This window comes from Vicugna pacos, chromosome 7 (assembly GCF_048564905.1).
Source record: "Vicugna pacos chromosome 7, VicPac4, whole genome shotgun sequence".
Taxonomy (NCBI): domain Eukaryota; kingdom Metazoa; phylum Chordata; class Mammalia; order Artiodactyla; family Camelidae; genus Vicugna; species Vicugna pacos.
In genome coordinates this window covers 850,900-863,004 of record NC_132993.1, presented here as the reverse complement: position 1 = coordinate 863,004, position 12,105 = coordinate 850,900, and the positions used below count along the sequence as shown (strand labels likewise).

At 60.3% G+C, this 12,105-nt stretch overlaps 1 protein-coding gene across 4 annotated transcripts in view; it reads right to left on the bottom strand.

Annotated features, from left to right (window-relative positions):
- PTPRN2 (protein tyrosine phosphatase receptor type N2) overlaps positions 1-12,105 on the bottom strand; it is a 384,695-nt gene that overhangs the window by 72,765 nt on the left and 299,825 nt on the right. For all 4 annotated transcript variants that reach the window (XM_072964044.1, XM_072964045.1, XM_072964046.1 and 1 more), the window contains exon 12: positions 11,898-12,092. In XM_072964044.1, the coding sequence (XP_072820145.1) occupies positions 11,898-12,092 (195 nt within the window). The remainder of the gene's footprint in view (positions 1-11,897; positions 12,093-12,105) is intronic.

The following is a 12,105-nucleotide window of genomic DNA, read 5'->3' as shown; positions in this document are numbered from 1 at the left end:
TGTGGGAAGTGGCCTGGGTGAGGTCGCTGATCGCCCTCTTTGACCACAGGCAGCCACCGTGAGGTGTCCTTTGCTACGCAGAACATGAACGCTCTTAGACGTGACTGTCAGGGTGATGTGAAGTTAACTGGCAGCATCCATCTGCGCTGTGTGTGACCTGCACTGAGTCTCACGTTCCCAAAGTTGAGAGAGCAGGAGGACCCGAACGGCCTCCCCTACAGGACACCCAGAGCTGCGGGGCGAATGGCACAGCCGCCTCCCACAAAATAACGGCGCATCCTCAGGAACCCACATGAAGAGAGGAGTGAAGTGGGGGACACGCGACCTGAAGTCACTCAAGCCTTTGGGGGAGGGGCAGGGCACGGTGACTTCCTGTGCCTGAAACCCAGGGTCCTGGCTTCCACTGTCCACCAGGGGCCACAGGGAAACCTGGCATGCAGGAGTGGGGGCTGGATGTGAGACCCCCACACAAACCAGCATGTGCAGGGGACCACGCTCTGGGTGGAGGGGCTGCCCGGCCACCAGAAAGCTGCTCTGTCTCCACACGGACTCGAAATGGGAAGACAGCTGGACCCTGGGCCTCACCTAGGATGAGGCTCGAGTTTACAGTGCCGCCCTCGTTTGGGAGTCTCTGGGTGGGAACTGACATAAAGATGGTAGAGGCTTTATGACAGCCTGGAGTGGCTGGAAAATCAATCTCGAAACCCGTGTTCTAAGGTCAACACTGCCAGCACACAGAGAGGAGCCGGTGACCTGAAATGACAGGCCCCCCAGATGGCAAACACACCCAAGAGCAAGGCATTGATTCACAGGAACCCAGAAAACAGCAGTACTATGTGGAAACAGTCAGCTGCTGCACTCACAGAGGTGCAGGTGTGGAGGGGGAGCCGCAGTCCAAGGGCAGCACGGCAGGCAGGTGTGAAGGGGGCAGAACGCCGCACACGGCAAAGATGCTCCCGGAGACGACAGGCACAGCGGACGCACCGCACAGCAGGCCGGATGCTGCCGAAGAGACACAGGCACGCCGGGCGGCAGGTCTGAGGGCGTCCCCCGGACGCAGGGCAGAGGGGCGGCCCAGCCGCACGGTGCGGGTGGGCAGCTGTTTCCAGAACTGACAGAAGACAGGGTTTCCCTGACTCAGGAATCACAGGAAGTCTGGAGCAAGTATGTATGTGTGTGTAAATGTGCATACAGTAGGGCCACACGCACCAAGACAGGGCGCGAGGACATCCCAGGACAACGAGGCGCAGACGGCAGGAAGGAGCAGCCCCGGGCCTGCGCCACAGCCTTTCAGCAGCTGCAGCGCTGGCGGCAAGGGAACAGCGTTTGCAAAGTGACGAGAGAAAATCAGCTAGACGCCGATCCTTGTCTAACGTGCTGCGCAAGTCTGAGGATTAATTAAAGACGTTCTCAGACAAAGGCAGGGAGACCTTCCGACGGAAGGACTGAAAGAAGGGTGTATTTCTGGAAACAGGGACGTATTACCCAGAAGAAAGAACCGAGAAGCAAGGAGTGACGGCGAAGGAAAGAAAACCCGGTACGACGAGGGCCGATCTGAACAAGTGCTACCACGAAAGTCAGGAGTAAAAACGGTTGATTCAAGGGTGTGAAAATAAGGCAAAACTAAAATCCTGGGCACCCACATGCTGCGTGTCAGAGTCACCACAAGTTCGGAGTGTCTGGGTCTATTTGGGACGCCGGCAGAGACGGTCACTTCAGATCCTGTTCAGCTGTGCCTGGCAAGACCACCTGGACAAGTATGAGGCCGTAACTGCTGTGGCGTGGCGGGGAGAGGGCCTCGCCCGGCAGGAGTCAGGCGGCGGTGCCGCGCTCCCACGACGGGGCAGGGTCACTGGAGCCCCATGCGAGCCGCACACGCAGAAGGGCGCCTTTCCCACGCCTCTGACAGTGCGGCCACGGTCGTCTCCTTCCCTCACCTCCGGCACCTCTAACGCCAGCGATGTCTGGACGACACTCGAGCAAGCCGACAGGCTCTCCGGCAGCGGGCGCCCCCTCCTGACAGCCGCGCTGCCATGCGGGCTCTGTGAGCAGCCGGGTTTCACGGGTGGGGAATCCCAGGCTGACGGTTCTGGGCTGCCCCAGGTGTCACCCCGGGGGCAGCGCTGGATTGGGGACCGTCTTTCAGCAGAGCCCCATGCTCTTCCCAGCATCTCTGGGCCCCCTTTCCTTCTGACTCGGGCGAGAAAACATCAGAGGACAGTGGTCGTCACCCGTTCAGTTCCCGCCTGTTTGTGACAAACGTCTCACCTTCTGGTAGGTGTGCTCAGGTAAGCGAGCAAACGAATCACCAGGCGTCACTTTCTTGTTCAAGAAACCGCAGGGGCCACATCCAGATGGACGCTGTGGGAACTTCTATCTCTCCCACCAGACGCGCATCCTGGGAGCGGAACCCGCGCTCCTGGAGGGGCTGTGATCTTTCCTGCTGTGCGTTCTGCCCCCGGCCCCCAGCCCCCGGCCCAGGACTGCTGCTCCACCTCGACCACAGCCGCGCTGGGATACCAACTCCGCCCCTCCCCAGGCTCCCTCCGCCTCCCCGACCCTCACGGGGCTGGAGGCGTCTCTGAGCAAAAGAACACGAATTGGCACTTGGCTGCGTCTTTCTAGCCATGCACCCCTTTTCACTTCAAATAGGCTGTAAACTTCTCAGGGCAAAACACTGACCGTCAACTTCACTCAGGAGATTTTTCCTGGACGCCTGCTATGCCCAAGAGCAGCGCTACTCGCCGCAGGTGACACGGTGAGCAAAGCTGGGCCGTCCAAGAATGACTGGCGGGACGCCACGGCTTAATGCGATTTCAAAAGCTACATTTTATGTACTGTTAATTTTACACATGAATTTGTACCTGAACAATCAGAAGGCTCCATCCTGGGCCTGGACTAACCCTGCTGTCACTCTGTTCCCTGAAAGTCTCTCCAGCTGCCAGACCAGGAGGCGCCCAAGGGTCAGGAGAACGCGGCCTGTTCCGGTGTCTGGTCAGGTCCCGCCGGCCACGGGGACCTCAGGAAACATTTCTCGTTTGTATGTACGAATGGAGACCTTCCAAGCGCTTCGTGGACGCCACGTGGCGTTTCCTCCCCTCACAGCTGCAAACTCTCCATCACATTCAGTGTCTGACATTCACGCTCATTCAGCAAATACTAATTGGATGCGTGATTCTCCTCACTCTAGGAGGTAAGGCATCCTGCATCGTTCTAACATTTCACACAGTAAGTCAAACCACACCCCTACTGAAAACACAGCAGTTCTGCTCCCCTCCCCACCCCTGGCGGTGAGAGACGGGCAGTGGAAGCCGCCCTCTGCGCCCACTTCAGCACCAAACCATTGTGAGCCACTGGCGTCACAGCTGCAAGGGGAGCTGTGTGGTGGGGACGGCCATGTGGGGCGGCAGCCGGGTCACAGCCCCCGCCGAGGGCGCCAGGCACCTAGGAGGGGCTGCAGATCATCTCGGTAGGGAAGCACCCGGCCCAGGGCCCCAGAGCCTGTGTCCGTGGGCTCGATCCCCTGCCACCTTCTCCCCGAGGGGCGCCCGGCCCCTCCCTCCCATACAGCGCCTGGCCCAGGGCCCAGCTCCTGGGGGAGAGACTGACCGGCCTGACCCCGTGACTGCCACGTGCACCCCGCCTTCCCCGAGGACGCTCCTGAGATACGCCTTCTCCCAGGGAAGGGTGGCGGGTGGAGGTCAGCCCCCAGGAAAGTGTGACCTGCACCAGGGAAGTTGAGGTCCACCAGCCTCTGTGCCATCCCAGCCGGCCGTGCTCGGGGAGTGGGGGCCGCAGAGCAGACGCCCCAGAGTCCCCTCGGCAGTGTGACCCCCGCTCGGCCCCACAGTGCACGCGACCACAGAACATGACGTGGCCTCCAGCGGCGTCAAGCTACCGAAAACCCCGGCCCAAGCCTTGGTCCTTGCCACGGGCTGTGTCCCCCCGTTCACACGTTGGAGTCGTGACCCCCCACACTTCAGGACGTGGGTGTATTTGGAGACGGGCTTTAGAGAGGGGATCACGGTGAAGTGAGGTATACAGGTGGGCCCTGACCCAGTGCGACTGGCGTCCTTATAAGAGGAGGAGATCGGAACGCAGACAACACAGAGGGACGCCCGTGTGAGGACATGGGGGAAGACGGCTGTCTGCACGCCAAGGATGAGGCCTCAGGAGGAACCAGCCCTGCTACACCTGCATCTGGGACTTCCAGCCCCCAGGACGGGAGACAATGAGATTCTGTCATTTAAGCCACCCTGTCTGCCTGAGCCAACCAAGACCGGTCCCTTGAGGCCCAGAGACCCCACAACAGCCAGGCGCTCCTCCCCCAAGAGCCACTTCCCTGTGACATCACCAGGCAGGTTAGTTTTGGAAGCCGTAACAACACTCTGCCGTCCCAGAGCACTGGCGCTCAATTCTCACGCACAGGAAACACAGGCTCGGGGCAGTCAGCTGGCCAGCCTTCCAGCCAGGTCACTCATCCCTGTGGGATGTCCAGAGGGTCCCTGCCTCTCTCACGACGACCGTGGCTGGCTGTCACATGTGGACTGGTCACTGGGCACACAGGACAGACAAGAGCAGGCTGGTTTCACAATGACACGTTCCGTGAACCCCCGTTGGCGTCCACACCTGCTGACCTGTAACTACGTGCAGAGCTTCCACTCTGGGGTCGTGGCCCCCCACCCTGAGGGACACTTCTGAAATCACTCTTGGAAGGAACAATAAGTGGCTCCCAAAGCTATGAAAAATCACGTGTGGCCAGAGAAATGTAAACTAAACTACTCTGAAATAGCACTTCCACTCACCGGTGGAAGGTCAAAGTCGGCCAACACCCAGCTGGGGAGGGTCTGGGGACACGGGTGTCATTTTCTGCAGAGCTGGTGGGAGTGTCAGGTCGTCCACGTTTTGGCAGGAAGCCTGGCGATACCTCTCAGGATACACACTAAGCACCCTCGATGACCCAGGGTCTTACTTCCAGAAATTCAGCCTACAGTCATCCTTACGTACGCTGTGACGGAGTGGTGACGTTTGAACACTGGCTCAGTCACCTTGAATCATGTACAATAAACAAACCGCTGTTCACTAAACAGCAGAATAACACAGACTGTCCAGACGAGCGCGGGCACGCGCTCCATGGGGCCACCTCCCAGATGCCGCGGCACCGGGAGGCTGTGCACGGCTCCGGGCAGCGACGCCGGCTCTGCGCGAGGGCCTGGGGTCCCGGACGTCGGAACAGACCGGAAGACACGCTCTCCACCACTACTTCCCACCAGGTCGTCATGAAAACGTCTCCATTAACACAAACACAAAACACAACCCTCGAACCTGGGCGGCTGGGACTCAAACAACAGGAAAACGCTAAGAAAACCGTAAATTTAGGCCACTGTAAACTTGCTTTTAGGAAGATGCAGGATTTAAAGCTGGACATCACTCTTTTTTATAATTCATTTTTAATGGAGGTCCTGGGGATTGAACCCGGGACCTCACGCATGCGAGGCAAGTACTCTGCACTGAGCTCTACCCCACCCCCAGCCCCAGGGCATTACTCTCAGTTTGGAGATGGGCAGATGAACGCCCTCCTGTGAGGGTGAAAATGGGGAAGGCGGGGTATAGCCCTGAACTCCAAGGGGGGGCAGAGCAGGGTCCCGATTCTGATTAAACACCTACGGTGCTCCAGGCACCCGCCGGGCACCGCCACACACTGTCTGGTCTGAGTAACCGGGCCTCCCCGAGCAGTTAGAAGCGGGTGTGGACTCGCTCCATGGCAGCTGTTTCCAGGCTGGAGAGGCGGTGACTTGGGTGAGAAAGTGCACAGACACAGGAGGCTCTAGAAAAGCCTCCAAGCCTGTGAGACGCCATGACTCAGGTTGGGGCTGAGCCCAAGGCCAGGGCCGCCGTTGGGAGCTCAGGCTGACTCTACCCGAACTGGACTCTGCTGATGGCCTGGCTCTTAAGTGTGTCCCCGGTTCATCTGAGTGGGAATTTCTCACCCCTGCCTGCTCCTCTGACCCCGACTCATCTCAGGCCCACCTTCCTGCTCTGGAGACTCAGCGCAGCCCAGGACCTCTGACCTGACACCTCTATGTGGTGTGGCCTGGAAGGCTCCCCATGGCCACCCCCAAAGTGCTGTCACCCCACGCCCACCAGGCAGGGAGAGCTGGGGGCTGCGGGCCTCTGCTTTGATGCGTTTGAGCTGTTTCACTCCCAGGAAGCCTCTGTCTCAGTAGCAGGACGTGGTCAAACAGCAGGAAACCGCTTCCAGGCAAGAGTGTGCTGCTCCGAGCATGAACCACAGAGACCAGCACCGCCAGTGGGAGCCACAGCCTCAGAGCTCCATGTCTGAGGATGTGGTTCCCCAGCGGCAGGGAGACCCCGGCTCAGATGGACTCGAAGCCCCTGCCACCACTGGTGTCAGAGAGCGGGTGCACGGCTGCAGGGAGCCCAGCCCAGGCACCTTCACCACCAGGACAGTGGCCAGCTGAGCCACAGACACACGTGCAGGCCACAGAGAGCAGGGCTGGGGAGAGCACGGTGAGGAACTGTGGAGCCGCCCCCTTTTAGAAACACAGGTGCTGCAATGAAAGATGGAGACACGGGAACCGGGGGCCCCCAACGGAACCTCTGCTTCTGTTCCATTCCTGTGGCTTCCAGGAAGAGGCGTCTGCTTCCTGGTTAAACAACTGACTCATACCATCAATGGGTATAAAAGTGTAAGTTAAGGAGAGAGAAGACGACCAGAGAGAGAGCTCCCTCAAAGTGCAAGGGTCAAAAAAGGCTCTTCCTTGTGAGACTCCAGGCGTGCAGAGGCGGCCGCCCGTGGGGAGGCCACGAGTCCTGCGGGCCGGGCTGCGAGGTCGGAGGGGCCCAGCTCCGCCAGCACGTGGCCAGGTCCACCACGGCCGCCTGGTCCTCACCCTCCGTGGGCCCTCAGCCACCACGTCCCCAAACACTCCCGCTTCCGTCAGCTTCTTCTCTTCTGGGGCCATGGAAAGCCGTGGGTGTGAGGCTGCGATGTTGTGACTTTTCAGGGATTTATCTCACTGCTCTTGGTTTTGTTGCCTTCATCTGTGAAATGGGCTAAAACAGTTCCTCCTCCACGGTTTCCTAGGGCAGTGCTGTTACGTAAATGCTCAGCGACGCTCTTTCCTGTTTTATCGTATTTTCCAAGAATAAAAGGGACGCAGAGATTCAGCCCAGACCCTCCCCTGCATCATGGATGAAGATGTCGGCCCCTCCAGCTACACGGCCCTGTGCTTGGCGGCCGGCGCCCGAGGAATCAGGGCCTCAGGACCGCCATCTGCCCTCGGTGTCGCCCACGAAGCCGTCAGGCTGACACGTCAGCCTCTGAAAACAAATGTGGTTTAGAAACAGATCTTCTCGAGAGGTAATTCAGAGGTGATGCTTCGCCTCACAAAAGGAGGCACAGCTCTTAAGTCATGTCCTGGTCGCATGTTTAAGGCACGACATTGTAAACTTACTATACCTCAATAAAAATATATTAAAAAAAAACCCCCCAAAACAACGAAGTTGACGACAGTTCCACAAAGTCAGTCGAACGAGGCCTCCTGTTTCCGGAGCGCTGCTCCGAGCCCGATCGGACGTGGCCCTGTTGCCTTGGAAACCGACAGGCTTATCGCTGGGGCTGTTTCCCTTCCCGTCTCCTCCTCCCGGCAACGCTGGTCCTTCTGCAAACGCCGCGGGGCCGCCACCACGCACAGAGCCCTGCGCCCGGTGCGGCCTCAACTCGCTGAGGGAGGGGCCACGGTCACAGCCTCCCGGAGACCGCCCCCCCCAGAGCACCTCCCCGTGCGCCCGGGGCTGCTGGTTTCCGGGGCACGAGACGCTTTCCGTGTGGAGAAGGCCCTGTTCTCCCATAGTTTCATCAAAGGAAAACTGGTTTGTTTTTCCCAGTGATCCTTTCTGGTGGATCTACAGTTGGAGACAGCGACGCCGGGGAGGTTCCACGATGCATGGCACCTCTCAGGCCATCGAGTTCAACCCTCGCGGGGGCCCTCGCAGGAGGCACTGCTCCTAAGCCCATTTGGCAGATGAGAAAACAGAAGTCGAAGGGCTTGTCCCGGGACACGGACCCAGCGAGCGGCTCAGCTTCCCAGCTTTGTCCCAAGTTCACAGGGCCCCAGAATCCGTGTGCCACCCCTAGACTGGCCCTCAGTGCCCTGGGCGGTGGCAGCTCTGATGCTGGTCAGTCTCCAGGGGAAGACATGGCTCCTGGGAGGGGCTCTGACAGCCCCACCAGCTCCCATGTTTCTCCTGAGCAGCCTCCTGGGAACACCTCCCCCAACCAGTTTCCTGCACCTGCCAACCCTCGTGGTCCCTGAGACCTCAGTGCCCCTGGCCTCAGGCAGCACGTGCTCCCTGGGCCATTTCTCCGCCTTGTCCCCCAGCCTGGATGCCTTGCCCGGGGTGGCTAAGTTCCTCAGCCTCCTCCCCCATGAAGACTGTCTGGATTAAACGGGCTGGTCTCGGTGGCTTCATCATCTGCACCGCAGCCTGTGACCTCTCGTCAGCAGGGAGACCTTCCTGCCTCCTCCCAGGGGAAGGTGAGGCTGCTCACCCCCCAGGTGGAGCGTTTATTTCTAAAATTCTATGTGAGGGCTCCTAGCATTAAGTCACAGCACATACACTAAGGACACATTGCAGTGGACGGAGTGGCCGGGAGAGGGAGGGCGCTCGGGCCCCCCGCCCCACCCCCAACGGTCCTCCAGCGGGACGGGTCAATATTCCGCTTTTTACCTTCCTACGCCACTCATTCCTTCAGAAGTGCTTCTGTCCTTTCACTGGTGACTGGCCTCGGGGACAAGTGTCCTTCCCAGACAACTTGTGGGGGTCCCTTGCTTCCACCTGCTGTCCAGACGCAGGGAGCTTTGCCGCTGACTCCACCACATCTTCAGTTACGACGGAAGCAGCTGAACACCAGGAACAGCGGGTTCCTGGGATCGGCCTGGATCTCGCGTGACTCACCGCCTGGTCTCTGAGTCCCCGGCACGCAGTTTGCGGGGGTCGTCATGCCAGCCTTCTGATAAACATAAACGTTTCCTCGTGGCGCCCGGATGACTGACCACCGCAGACTGGTCTCCCTGTGGTCTTGGTGAGTCCTGAGGTCCCGGCACACGGTCCCCACCATCCACACACCAGTCACCAGAGAGCCAGGTCCCCGGATGGTGACTCTGGTCTAGTGAACGTGCCCCACGGCCTCTCCTGTGAGACTGGGCCGCAGCTCCAGAGCCTGAAGGATGGGTCCTTTCACCTGCTTTCTGTGGGTGAGAAGCTGTACAAACGGCCAGTGGGGTTCACATCTGCCATGTCTCCAGGTGTCTGGGTCCCAGAGGGGGATGATGCCCGGCACAAGGACAGGTGTGGGGCTGGGAGTTCGCCCAAACCTGCCATAAGGGGTCAAAGGGCAGAAAGCAGGACCCGGGACTGAGGGGCAGACGCTACCCATTGCAGGTCCCCTTGGCTTCCCGGCTCCAGCTGCCCACAGCCTGTGCCCTTGGAGTCGAGAAAGTACCTGGACGCCCACTTCAAATAAAGCACCGGTTAATCAGAAAGGCCCGAGTCCAGGGTCTGTGGTGGAGAGCTGGGGACGCTGACTGTGTGGGTCTCCAGGCTGGCCGGGTGGTGGACATGCGTCTGGACACATGATGGCGTCTGAGCTGGGCAGGGCGCTGTCATCTGGGCCCCCTCGCACCAGGCGTAGCAGCCACCCGGCCGGCTGAAGACTGAGTCAGCTCGCAGCCGGGGCAACTCAACTGAGAGGCAATCACCCGGCTTCCTTTCCATCTGCCTTTCACACATGAGCTCAAAACACAATTTTCTACCCCAAATACAATGTTTCCACATCCCACTTAGACTTGAGACATCATCAGACTGCGACTCAGGTGACTTGAAATCTGAAAACCTCACAGCACAGCAGAGGCTCTTGGAGTGAACCTCTAGCCAGCCCGCCTGGCAAGTGCATTTGCTGGTGCTGGTCCCCAGACGGTGTCTCACTAGGAGGCTGGACTTCTGGTCAAGGTTCTTTTTCCAAAAGGGACACATACCCAAATGTTCTCTGAAAGGTCAGCTCTAACGCAGCGTAACCATTATCCATCCAGGGAAGAGGCTCTCCGAGTTGCTGGCTCGGCGCACAGCAGGGTGTCAGCACATGTCTGTGCCTCGAGCTGTGAGCCGACTGCTCCGGGAACTGCAGGCACGGGACTCGGGACCCAGCCGCGCCCGCACCAGAGCCTGAGGAGCACCCTGTGAACTCAGCCCCGGGCGCCCTCCCACCGCGAGGCCGCGCGTGTGACCGGGAGGAAGCAGGCACAGACGAGTGGCCCGGCCAGCTGGACACCTCCACTTCCTCTTCATTTTGTCTTCATGCCCTCTGAGGCCAGCTGCTGCGTTCATCACTCTCCTCATGTCTGGTCCGAACCGGTCCGGCATCTGTGCCTCCCGGCCCAAGACTCAGACATCCCTGAAGCGAGTGCCTCAGCCCCCGAGGTCACCTCCAGGCTCTGCTTTTTGGTGAAAACGTGGACTCCTGGCTGCTCTGGGAGGAATGTCTGTGTTCCCTCAAATTGCTGTGTTGAATCCTAACCCCCAAGGTGGCAGTGTCAGGAGGCGATGAGGTCACAAGGTAGAGCCATGGTGACGGGGTGAGTGCCCTAGTAACAGATCCCACAGAGCTCCCTCGCCCCTTCCCCACGTGAGGACGCAGCAAGAAGCTGCCGGCTGTGGCCCAGAAGCGGCCCTCCGCCGGACACGGATCTGCGGGCCCTGGATCTCAGACTCCCGGCCTCCAGACGGTGAGAAGTGTCTGTAGCTGAGGCTGCCCAGTCAGAGGTGCCTGTCACCGCGGCCAGCGGGACCGAGACCCCGGCTTCTGTGGCCTAACTCCCCTTGTCCATGTTGTTATTAAATAAACAATCAAGGAAAGTCCCCACAAAAAATAAATGTTTAGCGCAGCAAAAACATCTTGCAGGACCCACCCTGCACTGGGTTTTGGGAAGTTAACCGCAGAGGGAACCCCTCCCCGACGGGAACCCCGTCTCCAGGGGAGAGACAATGGCAAGGAACAGTGTGTCCACTGACAGTCACTGGACAGGACACCTGCGGCCGGGGAGGGGGAGGGTGGGGGAGGGGTGTCCACACGGCCTTCCGGACTTGCCAGCAAGAAGGGCTGAGATAGAACAAACGCCTTTCAACAAAACCTGGCCATCGAGGGGCACGTGCTGGGGGGCGGGGCCCCTGGGAGGTGGGGGAAGGGTGGGGCCCCTGGGGGTGGGGGCGGGGCGGGGCCCCTGGGGTGGGGGAGGGGCGGGGCCCCTGGGAGGTGGGGGAGGGGTGGGGCCACTGTGGGGAGGGGTCACTGGGGGGGCTTCCCACTGGGAGGCTTCTGCACCGTGGCCTCCAGAAGACGCTTACGGAGCCCCTGATCCGTCCCGTGTCACTTTTAATTAGAAGATGCCCGTGAGTGATGTGAATTCACCTGAGGGGGGCTGGGGGCAAAGACAGGACTGCTGCCTGCTGAGTCGGGCTGGGGGGAGCCATGCACACAGCAGGCACTAACCGATGTGCACCCACCACCGGCACAGATAGCCAAGGTGTAACCCCGCACTGAGGGGTGTGCTCGGGTTCTGAGCAGAGCAGAGGGGACCCCAAGTGGCCAGTTCTCAGGTGCCCACTCGGGGGGACCTCGGTGCAGAGGGGCTTGGATGTGTGGCTGCCCTCCTCCTGCCCCTGAGCCACCTGTCAAGGTCAGGTTCCCCCCACCTTACATCTGCTGCCGCAGGAATCAGGGCGTGTGAGTGGGGTAGGGCCCCGCAAGCCTCTCCCTCCTGTCCCCCCGACAGAGACGGCCAAGCCCGTCCCAGCACAGAGGATGCGCGCCTCACCAGGACCATGTGGCCGGTCGAGATGTCCATGTTGGGCTGCACAGGCTCCTCCGACCAGGACGAGGTGCTGCTCCGCGCAGAGGGGCTGGGCATCGGCCCGTCGCTGAACTGAGACGACACGCTGCTGACGCGGGACGTGTGCGGGGCCTCCGGGCGCTCGGACGTGCGCACGGCCATGCGCTGCCGGCACAGCTCCTGCAAGACAGGG